The sequence below is a fragment of the Miniopterus schreibersii genome (genome assembly GCF_964146895.1).
Source record: "Miniopterus schreibersii genome assembly, chromosome: 6".
NCBI classification, from domain to species: Eukaryota; Metazoa; Chordata; class Mammalia; order Chiroptera; family Miniopteridae; genus Miniopterus; species Miniopterus schreibersii.
The window spans coordinates 29,379,881-29,397,324 of NC_138107.1; the positions used below are offsets into that span (position 1 = coordinate 29,379,881).

The window sequence follows — 17,444 nt, forward strand, 5'->3', positions numbered from 1 at the left end:
GGTTTTACTCTGAATGCTTACAGTTTGTAATTATAATATGATTTTCAGTTTATTGGAAATTATTTTATTGTATAACATTCCAAAACATTGTGAATATCAGGAAGGCTTTTTTCATTTTTATGCTTGAATGTAATCTTCAATTTATAGACACATCCAAATGACTTTTTTAAAAAACCCATAGAGTAAACACTTTCCAAAGAAAGTACATTTCTGTGAAGATTTTGAAGATAATGAAATGAAAGCTGGTGGGGGGGTGTTTTGTTTGTTTGTTTATGGAGACATTTCTAACATTTCAGTAAACAATATACTTTGCATAAAATTAAAAATCTTTACAGTTAGAGCGATACATTTGAGTGATGCCAATATTTTATTTAAAAAAAAAAAAAAGCTGAATGGAAGTCCCTCTGTTTTAAATTGCAGCACCTTATGAAATATGCCCAGAGGACTATCTGATGTCCATGGTGTGGAGAAGGACTGCAGCGGGAGACCTGGCCTTCAATCAGTGCCCCCTGAATGCCACAGGTAAAGCAGGATGACCCACCCAAACCCCAATAATGATCACCAACCAAGGACAGCATGCTGTGTTTGCTTATGATGTCATGCTTTTGCCCTACGTTTATAAATAAACCTGTCCAATGAGCAGTTAATGAGACAGTTTCAGTGAAGTGCTTCATAAATGGAGCCCACGAAGAGACCTAGAAAATGCTGCTGATGAGATGATTTCCTGGTGTGACCGGTACGCATTACAAAAATAATCCAAATCACAATTTCGTATGCATGCTTTTTTAAAGCCAGAAAATGTACAAACCCCGTTTTTTCGTCTGTCTCCCCATGATGCGATGCCTTCTAGCATCCCCGTTATAAAGCTTCTCTCTGTTCTTTGTGACGCGCAGGCACCACTAGCAGACGCTGCTCTCTCAGTCTTCATGGAGTGGCCTTCTGGGAACAGCCGAGCTTTGCAAGATGCATATCAAATGAGTACAGACACTTGCAGCATTCAGTAGGTGCAAAGCCAGCTTTAGTACTTGCTCTGTTTATTTTTGCTAATGATCACTGTGTGAGAATTTAACCTTCTGTTGTACAATCAAATCAGAAAAAGAAAAAAAGAAATTGAAAAAATGCCTAAAGGGAAAAGGGATGTGCTAGAAAGCTAATTTTTGTACGTCAGTGCTAAACTATTTGATTCCCAGGGTTTGGGTTTTTATGGATCCTGCTATTTAAATAAAAGAATTCCTTGTCTAATGGCTGAAAGGCCCAGGAAAAATCTGTTACTCAGTTTTATCTATAGGAGTAAAACTGTTTATCACAATTGGCCAATTATGTGTTAAATAGTATACAAAACATATTTCAAAATACTGTGCATTTTTAAAATTAAATTCTTTAGCATTTAGTAGTTAGGAATTGATAAAGCTGTGTCACTTAGGTATCAAATTTCTCACTGCATTTGATGTTAAGACATGAACAAAATCAGTGTTACTGCACCAGAGAAAATTAATTCCTCACACAAGATTACGTGGGCCAGATTTTCTAAAAATAGCCCCTTTTCCCCCACAGAGTATAATGTATGAATATTTGGAGCCTGGTTAAACTTTGCTTGGTATTTTACAAGTGCAAGTCATTGTCTTTATCAGAGAATGTCGTCATTTCATCCTGACTGTCAAGAGGAGCCCTGTACATGAATAAACATTGTGGGGTTTAGAATAAACTATGAGCATGAGACCACAGGAAAGTTGAACATAGACAGGAATGAGGTTTAGTTAAGAGCCTTTAAGTTTTGTTGTGCTTTTGTTTTGTTTTATTACTGTTGCTCACAAATACGTATAATTAAAAAAAAAACAACACCTAAGTAACATTCTTGCTTATGGATGCAGAATTGCCGTAAACAATAATAACCCTTATCAATGAAGTAAATGTATTTGATTATTGGAAAAAAAGAGAATTTTTAAAAATCTGAAAAACAAATGCTGGCTAATATATTTACTTACCAAATCAGCAGTTGAATTGATGATTATTTGGCTGCATCGAGCCTTGTTTCTGTTATTGTGTACATATCTCTTCATTTATATTTATATGTATATTTATATAGATGTATGCATATAAATAGTAAATACTGATATACACATCACTACTGATTACACATAAATTCATATATGATAATATGTAGATTTAAGTGCATATCAGTAATCAGTGATATTTGGCTTCACTGAGTCTTATTTCTGTCAAAATCAAAATAATAGAAATAAGGTTGTATGTTCTCAATTCAATTACTGATTTGGTATGTAAACATATCAGACAGTATTTGGTTGTCAGATCTTTTTAAATGCACTTTTCTTGGGGGATACACACATTTAATGACAGAATATAATATATAGCTTCATTTCATAATATAAAATGTAGAATATGAAATGTGAAGGTTCTTTTATTAATAGATGTCTGAATATTGCTAGCTATTTTTGATTGTCAGACATTGTATAAAAAAATTGTCAGGTCTTCAGACAATATTTATGTCCATGAAAAAGCATTCCATTTCTTGTTTCCTTGGTTGTCCAAATACAGTGAGGAACTGATACTTCAGTGCAGTCAGGAATTGGCCTAGGTCAAGGCTGTTTTGCAGTTTTAATAAGACTACATTTGCTTAATCCCCCTTTGTCCATCTTGTCTTTTGGATGGAGAGCCTATGTGCACCCATCCCATAGACCCTGAGAAACTCTAGAAGATTCAGCTTTGCCCTTCAAAAGGTCCCAGCTCAGTGCCCCAGCTTTCTGCCCAGGGAAATTCAAATGCATCACAAATCTTGAGAAGAAGATATTTAAGCTGGTTGCTTAAAGCTGGACTCTTCTCACTAGGCATTTGAAAACAAATGCCTACTTAAAAGGATGGAGAAAATTACATTCTGCACTTTAGAAGTTTTCATCCTAACTCCTCAGCTTCCTACGCAGTTCAGAAACCCAACATATATCTTACGGAGAAAAGTCCCAGCAAGATTTTTAGGGACCCTTATATTTATCCAGCCCCCGCCAACCAAAAAACATTAGTTCCTCTCTCTGTTCCAGAGGCCCTCTGCCTGGGCCTCACCTTCTCCTCACTTCTCGCCCGGATTTAGCAAACATTCCCAGGGGGAAAAAAGAAACTGGTTGAAATTGTTGGCTTACCTCAGAAAGGATCTCCTCTTTCTAGACATTAGTTTTCCTTATTCATCGCTTTCTGATTCTCTAAAGAGTATGATTTATTTTTTGTAATTTATATAAATTTTCTAATTGTATTGGCAAAAGCATTGGCCTCACATAAATTTCTACATTCTACTAAAGCAATACATTTCAACTTCATTTTAAAAAAGAAAAAATCTTTAGATACATATAATAGTGTCTCTTAGGGAATTTTAAGGGTGTCTATTATATAGATGTATAATGAAATAGTTTTAACAGTTGTGTTTATTTTTCCTCTTTTTCAAAAAGAAACTCACAACACATTACTGATTATAATACAAGCCCAGGAGATTTTTAAGCTTCTCTCAGATGTGTATTTAGTGTGACTAAATAGAAGACTAGAAGACATGTTAGAGTTAGTTTTAGCCATTAAAATTCACTGACTTGGAACTTATTCATTGGATGATTTAATAGAATATTCTTGTACAGAGAATTAAATTTTGGCAAATGCCAAAGGAAAAAAATATTATAAGGGAAAGTGTATAATATTCAATCCTTCATCCATCCATTCATCTACCCATTAATCTATTATACAAATATTCACTGAGCTTTAACTCTGTGCAACACAGGGCAGTAATCCAGGAGTGTAGCTCGAATGTGACACACACAACAAATACAAAACCAAGTAGACAAGAAAAGAGATAAAATAATTACAAATTGTGCTATTTTTGTTGAGGGAGATTTACAAGGTGCCAACATAAAGAATAATGTTTGGGGACTGCTTTAGATAAAAAAGTCAGTGAGGTCTCCATGAGGAAATGACCTTTAAAATTGTGACCCAAAAGATGAGGTGCATTTAGATATGCAAGGAGTGGAGAGAATGAATTTGTCAGGGATGAGAGTACATTCCATTTGGAGAGAATAGCATATGGAAAAACCTTGAGGTCTTTAAGAAGGTGAAAGATAATCCAATGACCAGAGTAGAGAGCAAAAAAGAGATTGTCATGAGATGAGTTTGGAAAATTAGGTAGGAGAAAACTTATTCTGTGCCTTAAAATCCTTTGCTAGGAGTTTAGATTGTATTCTTAGTGCAAAGGGAAACAATTGACAGTAGAGAGTTGACAGTATGTGGTTTGATCCAATTAAAGAGAGTCTTATGGCTGTTCTGTGGAGAATAGACCGTAGGGTACAGGACAGGAACCTATGAAGCCTGCTACAGTCATCCAGATGTGAGGTGATGGTACCTTTCATAAGGTTGAATGAGCACCTTTGGCTGATGGTGACGTCATTTTCTGAAACGAGGAATAGCTTGAGGTAGGTGGGGTTGGGGGTAGCCAAAGGTTATATTGTACTGAGGTTTGAAATAAAGAACTTAGAGTACATCTAGTCAGTTTAGTTGTGATTTTTCTCCAGCAAAGTTAAGCTACTTGGATACAGGAACAACAACAATAAAAAGGTGTTTGGTAGAGCCAGAATGTTTTCTGAAGACCAGAAGTGTCAGTAGCACCTGGGAGCTTGTTAGAAACATAGAAAGTCAAACCCTGTCTCAGACCTACCTAGTAGAATCTTCATTTCAAAATGTCCTGTTCCCTATGCTATTCAAATGCACATTAAAGTTTAAGAAGCATGTGGCAGATTTTATACATGGTTCAAGTTTCGGTGGATGAATGCAAAGAAGTAAAATGTAAAAAAAAAAAAGAAAGCAAAATTTTTAAAAAGTAAACTTTGGTGGATGCAAAGAAGTTAAATGAACACTAGTCAGCTCCATACCATCACAAGACATACTATTATTATTAGGCGATATTTCATTTTCCTCGCCTGGGCACATGGGTGGATTGTGTTTCTTCACCCCTTGAGGGCAGGTGTCCATATGTGACTGGTGTCCACATGTGCTCGTTGGCTGTGTATGGAAGTGAGCTTCGTGGTGTCAGGCCTGAGCCTGTCGTTGCCGGTGCAAAATCTTTCATCCTTTATCGTCCTGAACCCCTGAATGACTGTGATGAGCAGAGCCTCCTCGATGACCTTGGCTGAGTATGTACTGTGAGTGAGAAATGAATCTTTGTTAGTTTTAGGTACTGAGATTTTGGAGTTGCTTGTTATCACAGCATAACCTGTTTGCTTCTGACTGATACACTATCCCTAGAACTAGAGTAATGGAAATAGAATTGAAAAAGTCTTAGAGAAATACTGGGTTACTTAATGTTCTGCCTCCTATTGAGAAGGTTCCTGAAAGTTTGGGTCCTGGTCCATGCCCACTCTGCTGCTTTGAGCTCCTGGAGGATGCTCCAACTCTATCCCCTGGCTCAGAATATCAATAACAACTTCCAGATTTCTTCGATGTTAGGAAAAGAAGTCCCACCTACTTATGTGCTTTGCTCAGGAATTGTACTCTTGACTAATTCTAGCCAAAAACTCTGAAATTAAAGCAGCTTCTAGATTTTACTGGGTAGATAAGTTTACTGTGCTCTCTCATTTGCAAATCTGGGAAATTTAGTTTGGAAATTTCTAGGTTTTCCAGGGACATAAGCACAGTATACCTGGCTCAGGGTTTTTTTTGTGTTTTTTTAAATCAGTTTTCTTTATGACTCAGTTTATTCTCATAACAATAATTTGCAATCCTTACTTCAGGAATTCCTGGGACAAAAAACTGGGGTACCCAGTACCCTATGGCCAAATGCTATTTATCCTGGGCTTTGTACAGTACACATATAATTTATGCAGGGGGATTATGGACTAAATCTGCCCTATAGTGTTGACTCTAGACAAGAATTGTGCATCAAATTTGAACTCCTAGCCCTAGGACAGCTCTAACATACATAAGCTCTATATGCCAATATAGGGAAAATTAAGAACCATTTATGTTTTAGAACAAAGAGTACACTTTCTTTTCCATAAAGAGTGATATCTTTCTTTTTCCTGGTGACACCAGATAGATCTGTAAATAATTTAATACCATCATTTAGTGAGTGAGTTTAGTCTTAGAAAATGACAGTTTTGGACTGAAGCAAAAGATTTATATTTAGATTATTGCTTTAAGAAAAGAAGTTTCTTGTATAATTATCTTTTAATTGAAGCTATTAAGACCTATGAGAGCCTTTAATATACCTTGCAGATGGACTGTAGGAGTTTATGCTGAAAATAATACATGAATATATGATATTACTGTCATTTTCACAGAGTGACTACGATAAACTTTTTTTTAGGATTCGCACAATAGAGGTGACTGTAACTGGCAGTAGGAGGCATGAAGTGAAAAGAGTAAGGTTATTTCAGAAACACACCTACACTTTAACCAGGACCCTCACTATATCTTTCTATATAACAAGCAAGGATGCTTAATCCAGAACTATAAAAAGCCACTATTTTTAGACATCGGTTTTCTTCTTTCACTGGTGATCTTGTCAACATTATTAAATGTGAATGACACAGAAACTTTAAGACTTGTCCTTTGGAGCAAAAATGCTCACTGAGTACTGCAAGCTGAGCAGACATAATCACTGACAATTATAATTTTAAAGGAAATATTTAAATTATTAGACCTTTCTCAGCTATTCCAGTGACTAAATTAAGAGAATTACCAAATATAGCCGAAGGGAAATAGAATCCTGCATCAAGGGACCTATTCTGGAGGATTTTTCTGTCTACCTGAAGAAAACTAACTACAAAAATTTATATATAGATATTGGTAAATGGCTTTAGGAACATTTACACGTTGTATTCCAAAGAAATGACCACTACTCAAATTATTGGCAGTATCTCGACCACCTGGCAAGTGGTTTCAAGTCTCTTGCTTTTCATATTTTTTCTTCATATGAGAAAGATTTAGTGTCTCCTTGAAACAAATGGGATTGAAAATTATTTTAAAATATTTAAGCATCTTGACAGTTTCTCACAAAAGCACTGTATAAAACCTGAGCTAAGCAGGTGGTAGTTAAGAGCATGGATTCTGGAATCAAATCTCTTGAGCTCAAATCTTGGTGCAAGTTAGGGCTATACAATTGTGGAGAGTGAGGTTCACCATACTCTCTCTACTTCATCTGCAAAATATTGGTGATTATGACACCTCCAGTGGTGTTTAAAACTTAAACAATGTAACTCACGTAAAACAGTCCTATGATTACCATATAATAGGTACTCTATAAATACTATATCATCATGGTGATTGTTATTATTTTTTAAAAATAATATATATAGCAATTATATAACTATAGATGCTTAAAATTTCTGAAATAATTTTAATAGGACATCTTTTAAAAGGCAGTTTTTTCAGGGAATGTAAAATCTCTTCAATTGTTACATATATCTTTGTTTTGAATAGACATGGACTGCTGTGCTTTAACTTGTCAACTTTTGAGGATGATAGATACAGAAAGAAAAAAAATCCTTCTGTAGTTTAAGGTTCATTTAGCAAGTATTTTGAGAAGACACCATTGTATGTCAGAAAATGTGCTAGAAATTACAGGGGAAACAAAGTTGAGTAAGAAACTACAGGCCCTTTAGGAGTTTAAGGTCTAGTAGAATGGGTAAGAAAAGAACACAAACGCTATAATAATATAAGAGAAGCAAGATTTACTTCTGTGAGGTTTGAAGGTAGAGATCATGCCGTGCTTTTCAGTTATTTGAAAAGAATTCAGGAAGGAGAAAGGAAAAATAACTTACCAAAAGGTCTAGGGAGAACATTTAAAATTATAGAACAGTATGAGTCAGGGAGCAAAAGCAGGATCCGTGGGCTTTCTTTGGGAAATGGTGAGTAGTTCATTCGGGTTAGTATTGAGAACCTACAGCAATAGGGGAATAGTTGGCTGGATCAAGCTGACACTTCACAGACCATACTGACTTCCTCATAAACTATAGCAAGAATATATTTTCAAATATTGTATTATATCTGAGCTCAAAACAAAGACAGGGAAGTCCTTGGGTACCAAAAAATGAAGAGAAAAGAAACCAAAGCCAGAACTACAGGCAGAAGCTGTCTAACAGCCTGTGAATATTTCAGGCTATATGTGAGTCCTAGGTGGTGGAGGCTGAGATTCTAAAGCCTTCTTGGGGTGCTGACAAGACGCCCTCACACAAAATCAATGATGCTATACCAAGCCCTCTGCAATGGTCCAGTACTATCTTGGTTACTGTGACATCATAGACTAGAAAAACCCTACAGGCCTAGGATGTATCTAAGAAATTTTCAGTTTATATATGATTTTTGGAGGAAGAGGGGGGAAAAATTCTCTTTCAGAAATGGAAACTCTTAGACTGAGTCATAAAGAGAAGAAATTAACATGAAAATTAGCATAAAATGATCTAGTATCATTGAGCCTGAGGGTCCCCACCCTCAGAGAAACACATTCAAAACTGGTCTCTAGCAACTCTTTCATGAACCAGCAACTTGTGACCTCCAAAAGATAAATACATCCCACTGAATATGAGTTCACAATAATCACAAATATCATGAGGGAGAATCATCAAATGCAGAAACCAGGAGAATTAGCAATGCAACAAGTAAAAATAATAGAAAATATGAAATAAACTGTAACCTTTGTTTAAAATAATTTAAGAGGTAAGAGAAAATACAGTTAAGGAATGGGAGACAGTTAAGGAATACAGAAAATACAGTTAAGGAATCTGTGAAAAAGAATAAATAGAACTTTTATAAGTGGAAAATATTTTCATTGAAATTAATGAATAGAATAAATGTCTAATTAAACATAATTGAAGAAAGTATTAGTGATCTGGAAGTTAGGCCTGGAAAAAGATCACTCAGAAGCTAGAATAGATAGATACAGAAATGAAAAGTATGAAAGAGAACGGAGAAATGAAAAAAAGAATGAGAAAATTTAGTATACATTTAATTACAATGTATATAATTCAAGAAACAGACCACAAAGATGCATAACAATTTTCCAGTGTTGAAGACAGATAAGATATTCAGATTGAAAAATAATTTTAATAAATAAAAGCAAATCCTCATAAACTTAATCTATATTATACTAAAGACAAAAAGGAAAATCTATAAACAATGACAAAGAAAAGTCTAGTAAACTGCAAAGATCAGCTGTTTAACTGATAGGAGACTTCACACTTGGGACAAAAAGAGGCACTAAAATTATATTATGAAAATGCTAAAGGGTAAATATAAACATCCCTTTCTAAAGGATCAATTGAATGTGAGTATAACTTAAAAAGAAGTAAGTCAAAGATTTGAAAGAGTTACCATTTACAAAACTTTACTAAAATAATTGCTAAAAGATTACAAAGAAAGGATAATACACTGAAAGTAGAAGAAAATTCAAGAAAAAGTGGTTAAGAAGCAATAGTGGAATAAATAGGTTGATCAAAAAGTATTACTAGTTTAAAAACCATTGATAAAATATAGTAAAGAATAATTTGAGGAATTTAAGAGTAAGATGGATTAAATGACTAAGGAGCAACAAGGATGGAAGAGTGAGACTGAAATAATCACTAACTGGATAGAAATAGTGGGAGAACAGTAGCGAGATCAAGGATGGATTTATAGATTAGGATTTTATTTGGATGGTCTATACGTCAAACAATGAAGAGATGTATTTGGTTTAATATGAAAATGGATGGATTTTTATTTATTTTTTATCAGAGAAATGACATGTTCAGAGATATGAAATGTAGGACAGTTTAGCAGTAAAGACCATTTAGGAGATTGCTGTAATGAGTGTCGTGAGAAGTGTTGCAGACCTGCATTAGGAGCTATCTCTTGCCCATAGGTAGAAAGGATGGATATGAAAGCACTTTATACCTAGTATTCAGAAATGAGAACTTGGAAATAAGAAGAGAAGGAAAACCATCACTGAATGTTCCCTTTTAACCTCTATCTTTGCAGTAACCCATTATAACAACCATGTGATGGCATTTGCTTCTTTTTACAGACAACTCAAAGGATCCTAGGAAAGAGGCAAATGGTTTGCCGAGTGTTGCTGTTTCGTAAACAGTAGAACCACAACCTTAATCCAGATTTTAAAACCCCATTTGCTCTGTAAACATAAATACACTAGTAAGATGCCCAGAGAGAAGGCTTAGTAGATAATTTGCAAGCTTAATTTGCAACTTAACTACTTGTGGGATTCAAATAAAATTTCATACTTCTGATTTTTATTTTGAAGAGAATCAGAAAGAAGACAATAGTTGAAAGGCTGTAGCAATATGAAAAGTTGGTATTGAAATAAGGTATACAATATCAGTCCATACTTTTGAGAGAGGGAAGGATTGTAGAAGAAAGATTGGATGGGGTTCAGATCATAGAGATAACCGTGGAGCTGAATCATAGAGATAGAAACAAAGGAAGAGAGGTGGAAGGCAAATAAAGGACAATTTGAAATAGAGAAAAAATAAGTTGAACAAACTCAAACTGAACTCTACTTCTTCATGATCCAGAAAAGAGAAAAAGAGACCTGCAGATACACCTGAATTTGTCATTCTAGGAAAAAAGTATGCATATTGTAAGAAAAGAACATTTTACAGTACACTTATATTGTGTAAGGGAGATCAAGAAAGTAGAATTTTTAATTAACTAAGTATGTTCTGGATGGATAGCTGTCTCATCCGAACGCTCTTGATATACTTTATAGTTGCTACCAATAGTCTACACTAGTGGATAAAGCTATTTCAAGGTATTTGTTCTGGGTGATTTCCACCAACAATGCCAGGAAAGATGCTAATTAATGCCATTTGTGAGAGCTGGTGTTGTGATTTGTGCACCTGTTTGCAAAGAACTAGACTGAGAACAGCTCATTCCACATAAGCCTGCTAGGCAGCTGTCAGATGGCAATGACGTTAATTTACTACTGATGGAGGCCACATTTGATGTCGACCCAGAAGTGAAAGACTGGCTTTCCTATCTCTGATTAGCTGAGCCATCCAGTGCCTTTGCTACTATTTTTATTACAAACAGAAAACAGTCTAAATGTTTTATTCCTCAAGATTCAAGTTAGAATTGTGATGCTTTTGTTTGATCTGAGCAAATTAGGTCCCTCACGGGCATGTGTTGCCAAAATAGATACAGAGCTGATTTGAAGTAGTCAGAGGATGTTTACCTTGGCAGCCATTGCTATTCTCTTCCTAATGGTGAGCCATTTAAGTCCTCTGTGGCTTTGAGCATCACAGCTGGGATCTGCATTGCTAGCACGAAACTGAGGACTGAATTTGATGACTTTTTTTTAGGTTAGACCCAATTAACTTCATTTCACTTTAAAACTTTCTTCACTGAACCAGACACTTTCAAGCCAAGAAGCTGCACTATCTCTTTGAGCCAGGTATTTCTCATGCTATTTGATATCAGTGTTTGCTATGGGCTATGTTGGTGAGCGAGTTAAGGCAGCTTTCAAGTACCTAACTTAATTCTGTGACCTGATGTGAGCATAGAAATTCATTCATTCAGTCTGTTCAATATATTGAGTATATCCTCTAGGTGCTGGGAATATAAGAGTAAACAATATAGACAATACATTTCTTCTCAAGACCTGTATTCTAGTGGTGGAGTGGGGAAGGGAGATGCAAAAATAAATAAATAAGCCAAGAAGTAGATAGCACAATGTAGGTTCAGCACAGTGACCAAGGGTAAGATGAATGACAATGATACCGTATTAGATAGGGAGGGAAGAACTCTCAAAGGAGGTGACAAAGAAGCACATGGGTCTCTGTAGGAAGACTATTCCAGGCAAAAGGAAAAGCAAGTGCAAAGGCCCTGAGACAGGCATGCGCTTAATGTTGTTAATGAAGATAAAACAAACAAACAAACAAAAACCCCTGAGAAACTAGAGCACAGTGAATGAGGGGAAAGGTGTTCTATGTGCCCAGGAACTGGATCACGTAGGGCACACAGACCATGGGTGAGGCAGGAAGGTTCCCTGTTATTCAGTAGCTTGTGCTAATTACCTTAGGCTTGTGATTTCCTTTGAATTAAGAAAATGATGTTTTAAATGTTTTAACCAGATAAGCATATTTTTCAGATCTTAGAGGAGACATGCCGAGTCTCCTTTGGATTCAGTTATATAAATGATAAATTACAAAGTTTAAATAAAAACTTGGGCACTACTGCCTCCAAACACCATCCATTGTATTATATCATAAAGGTATAGTTAAGACATAAAAATTTAATGAACTCTCACAGATGTTACTGTGCTATGTCCTAAGGCTGTGAGTAAGGCAGGGAACCTACCCTCAGGTTCAGAAGGACTACTGGGGCAGAAAGACATATGAGCAAATGATTATGTTTCAGTGTGGTACAGTGATATGTAAGAGAAGAGGTAGCACAGAGAAGGGAGTTGATTAACTGGCTTTCTACATATTTAGAAGAACCAGGACTAAATCTGAGGGGTGCATAAACATGCGCTGATGTAAGGGAGGGGCTGGGATAGCCAGTGTGGACACATGAAGTTATCAAACCCATGACCTGAACAGAAAATTGCAAATATTTATCAGAAACTTAGAGAAGAGATAGGCAAAGGCTGATCACGGATGGCATACCAATCCTTTGGGCTTTAGTCAGTGGTTGATGGCTGTCGCTGAGGAGAGACAGGGACAGAAATGAAAGAAGAAAATGGGAAGAAATAAGCTACCTAAATAGGTTGTCTTTTAGCATAATAATGGAAATAGAGTATGTCTGAAGATTTTTACTTTACCAAAATATTTTTAAACAGAGCTTTAGAGACTAAAGAAAAGTAAAATATCTGAAGCCGCAAGATATTTTTAAAAATACATTTTCTTGAAAACTCCTAACTTTTGGGATTAGTTTAGATTTATTGCCATTCTTTACAGGATTTGTTGGCACAGTTCCTAATGGGAAATTGATCATTACAATCATTACCCGTTACCCTTTCTATTTCAGTATTTCTCTGGTGTGTTCTTGATTATTTCATGATCTTTTGATTTGTTAATTTTATCACAAACTTAGCAATGGGGTGACAAGGATTAGCCTTTAATAAACAAAGACCCTTGCTATCACTTTACCCTTCCTGACTTTACCATTCTTTCACACTATAAGATGCTTTACTTTCCTTGAACTGTAAGATAAACAAATATGAAAGTTGACAAACAAGCCTATTCCTCTGGCCATCAAACTAATTTAAGCCTTGCATCTTAATAGTTTGTTCTGCTAAAGACCTAGCTGAGAGTTTTTTTGTGGGTTTGTTTTTTTTGGGGGAGTTGTCTTATTTTTGTTATTAGTTTATTTCTTTTTAAAATAAAGCTAAAGTAATCTAGCTTTCAGTCATGTCATAGTAGACCTCTAAAGTTAGAGATATTTTCTAAAGCTAAAATGTTCTGGTGACAACTTAATTTTTGTTATAGAAAGATGTGTTTAAGAGGTAAGGCAAAAATTAAGCTAGACTGCTTAATAAAAATGGAAATTTTGAAGTGTTTATAATCTCCCGTCTCTGACCACACCTTACTAAACAATCTCCCTGTTTACCACATGCAAAAGTATTTTTTATTTTTACTTCACTTAAAAACCTAAGTTAATACCCTTCTCCAATGTGTTGAATTGTGTGCTCTGAGAACGAGATAAAGGCAAGTCTGTCAAGCCTGCCCAAGCATAAAGTATATATACTCATTAGTTTCTGCATGCTGGATAGTCACCCGAGTGTGGGATACACACAATTTACAGTTTTAAAATCTTCCCAAGTGTTGCAAAGCTATGTTAAAGTTGACTCTCCAGTTTTAAATACATTTGTTTGGTGAAGATCTGTAGAGAAATAGTAATGAAGATTCTGATGTTCATTCTGTTCTTTTGACCATCCAGATTAAAGAACACCTTGCTAAGGGACAGCGAATGCTGGCAGGTGACGGAATGTCCCAGGTGACCAAGACACTGTTGGATTTAACTCAGAGGAAAAATTTCTATGCAGGAGATCTTCTGATGTCTGTGGAAATCCTCAGAAATGTGACAGACACGTTTAAAAGGGCGAGTTACATCCCTGCCTCTGATGGTGTACAGGTAAGGGAGGCGATCCCATGAAGGAAAAGACTGGTGAAAAAGCAATCAGTTTTTGGCCCCAAGAAGCCAGTGCAGCCAGGAGGGAAAGAGCGCTCACTCCTGCTTGGAGAAACTTCCAGGTTGTGCTTAGTGTGAGCTCTGGAAATGACCTCGATTCCCTTAGTCTTTTTACACCCCAGTGTGCTCAACCATAAAATGCTCATAATACACTTCAAGGAGATCCTGAATGAGAATGTGTGGGAAGTGTTTTGAGCCATTAGATAAAAGGCGCTATAGAGAATTCAAGGTTGCATCATGGATATTCTATTTCCACATTTAATATCACCATCTTGCCATAAGAGACTATTAAAAGCATATTAAGCCTGGCCAGTGTGGCTCAGTGGTTGGCTTCGACCTACGAACCCGGAGGTCACAGTTTGATTCCCGGTCAGGGCACATGCCCGGGTTGCGGGCTCGATCCCCAGTACGGGGCGTGCAGGAGGCAGCCGATCAATGACTCTCATCATTGATGTTTCTCTCTCTCCCTCTCCTTTCCTCTCTCTGAAATCAATAAAAATATTAAAAGAAAAAGTACATTAAGCATAATGAAAGCACATTAACTATAACACGCAAAGAAGACATACTTTAAGTTTGGTTTGGGGTGTTGCTATTAGAAGGGGGAAGGCCATAGTTAATTTTGTGGAACGATTACCTGAAAATACCAGGCAAATAGAGAATTGTTCTGGATAAGAAAATCAGAAATTCAGTAACTCCTCACAGCGTATTTTTCTTATCATGGAAGACTTCTAGAGCAGCCTAATTACCTCCACAATAAAGTTTAAGTACTCACCCAATTTCAGGATTGCCTTTGTCATTAAAACAAAGCTTGTTGAATGGCAAACAAAGCATTTCATGCCATCCTAGTTTGCATTTCAGATTAACTCTTTTTGTGCTATAGGCTAAAATGTACTCCTGCCAAGAGAGCTGAGTTGATTTCAGCATTTCCAGCATAATGTCCTTTCTGTATCTCTGCATAAAGTTCATTAAAGTAAAAGTTTGGCAAAACTCCCAGATCAGGCGGTTTTCTTCCAGCCGACTCTTCATTTGGGAGTTTTATCTCCATTTCACTTGGAGAATGCAGGTTTTGTTTTGTGTGTTTTATGTTATTGTTGTTTTGTTTTAATCAGCTATTGAGAGAAAGAAGAAATGAAAGCTTTTTGGAATTATGGAATCATTCATAAATAATATTGATACTCTGATTTGTATAGAGGCATATACATTAATTAAATATCTCCTGAAAGTAACTGCTATGACAATTATTGGAGCTGCATTCTATGTCATATCACCAGTGTCCTGTAATACTTTTTTAAAATATATTTTTTATTGATTTTTAGAGAGAGAGGAAGAGAGAGGGAGCAAGAGAGAGAGAAATATATTGATGTGAGAGTGAAACATGGATTGGCTGCCTCCTGCATGCCCCTTACTGGGGATCGAGCCTGAAACCTGGGCAAGTGCCCTAACCAGGAATCAAACTGGCAACCTTTCGGTGAACTGGACAACATCCAACTCAACCACACTGGCCACGGCCTGGAATACATTTTTAATTGTAAAAATACATTGAGAGGTGGGGTGGGAAGATTACCATCATTTTAGCATTTTAAAGATGCTTTTTTTCCTTCACAAAGAATGTTTCCTAATTTTCAAACTAAGTAAAGTAAGCCAAGTACAGCTTTTCCCTGTAGTTCTGAAATACTTCTATTCATTAGCATTTACATTAAAAAATGCCATTTGAAGCCCTTGCCACAAAAGTTGTAATTTCAAAACTCCTCAGACACGCATTCACGGCTGAAACATCAGACCAAATGGTGCTCTAAATAACCTCTAGGACCTCTTCTAACTCTCGAGAGTGTAGGGCTTTAAGGTTTTAGGTGCTAAAACTCAAGCAATTGAGATTACCAGGTTTTGGGGGGAAGATAGTTTGATTAAACTGCTCATTAGAGTGCATGGACTGGATGAGCAATTAGTTTGCCCAAAGGCTTGGCCATGGGCATTAGCTGGTCTGACTGAATAACTTGGCCAGCTATTCTGTTGTCATCTTGGCACCAGCAGAAAAGGTCCCTCCACTTTCATATTCTCTCGTCAGCCCTCCGCATACACCCGAAGTTCTGAGCACGCTGGTGTCCGGGTCACGCTCACAGCAGGAGCTGCATTTTTCTTCCCATTGTCTTTTACTGGTGCCTCTCAGGCACCTGCCATGTCTTCCTCTTCTAGGGTGTTTTTCTTCCATCTCCACCTATCAAAATCCTGGCCCAACTCTAGCAAGTCTTTCTGAATGCCGGGCCAGCAAGCCCTGAACTCCATCTGAAAATGATCTTTCTCTTTTCTGAAATTCCGGAGAACTTTTTGACTCCTTTATTCTACTTTTCACAAACATTTTATACAAGTGATATATATATTTATTGTCTTTGCTTGAACTCCAGTGTACAGCCTTCCTTAATACCTCCTCTATCTTAAACTTCAGTTTCCTATTTTCCAAGGGTTCTGGGCATTTCTGATTGGCTCAGTTAATATGGCATAAACTACACTCATCTTGAATTCCAAATCTGCTTGCATTTGCTTCCCTTTATAGAATTAGCAGTCTTTAGGCTGGAAGGGTAATGCCGTCTGACATAGCCGGGGAGGTAAGGAAGGCAGTGCAGTGTGCTGATGAAGTGCTCTTGTCCTGTAGTCAGAATCCTGACCTTCAGGTCATGACTTTGACTCTTGTTAGAGAGGTGATGCTAGACAAGTTACTCGACCTCGCTGTGACTCAATTTTCTCTTCCATTATATGGAATAAAATTACCTACTTTATAGTGCCAGTGTGAGGATTAAGTGATCTAAGTAAAAATTACACAGTGTGTTGTATAAAGTAAGTTCTCAAAAATTGTAGCTCTTATTATCCAGAAGGCGAGCAGTTAGTTCTCTGATGGAACAAGAGCCCGAAGCAGCTCTAGATCGCAGGTGTCTGCGGCTGATGCAGGTGTGGATATTGGTAGCTCTCCTGCCAAGAAAGGAAGGTCAAATGCTTCTCATGTCATCAACTAAGAAAGTATGGCACTGCTGTTTCCCTTTTCACTTCTTACAGAGGAGAAGGGCGGGGGAGAGTGTCCAGGAGAATGGGAGTCGGAAAAGAAGCATCAGTCCTTGAGGCCGACACTGCAGAGAGTTGGAGAGTTCGTGGCTGGGGAGAATGGCTTAAATCAATAACTGGATTCCTGGCTCAGTGGGAGCCAGGCTCTGAACAGAGCCACAACACCCAGCTGACAATGGCTCCAAGTCTTAAATGGCTGCTGTTTGCAGTGTTTAACAGCCTGAGAG

General features: G+C 36.8%; 1 protein-coding gene across 3 annotated transcripts in view; it reads left to right on the forward strand.

Moving 5' to 3' along the window:
• The window catches only part of ADGRB3 (adhesion G protein-coupled receptor B3), a 629,874-nt gene that overhangs the window by 281,691 nt on the left and 330,739 nt on the right, over positions 1-17,444 (forward strand). For all 3 annotated transcript variants that reach the window (XM_081140889.1, XM_081140888.1, XM_081140890.1), the window contains 3 exons: positions 421-522; positions 894-1,000; positions 13,912-14,106. In XM_081140889.1, the coding sequence (XP_080997015.1) occupies positions 421-522; positions 894-1,000; positions 13,912-14,106 (404 nt within the window). The remainder of the gene's footprint in view (positions 1-420; positions 523-893; positions 1,001-13,911; positions 14,107-17,444) is intronic.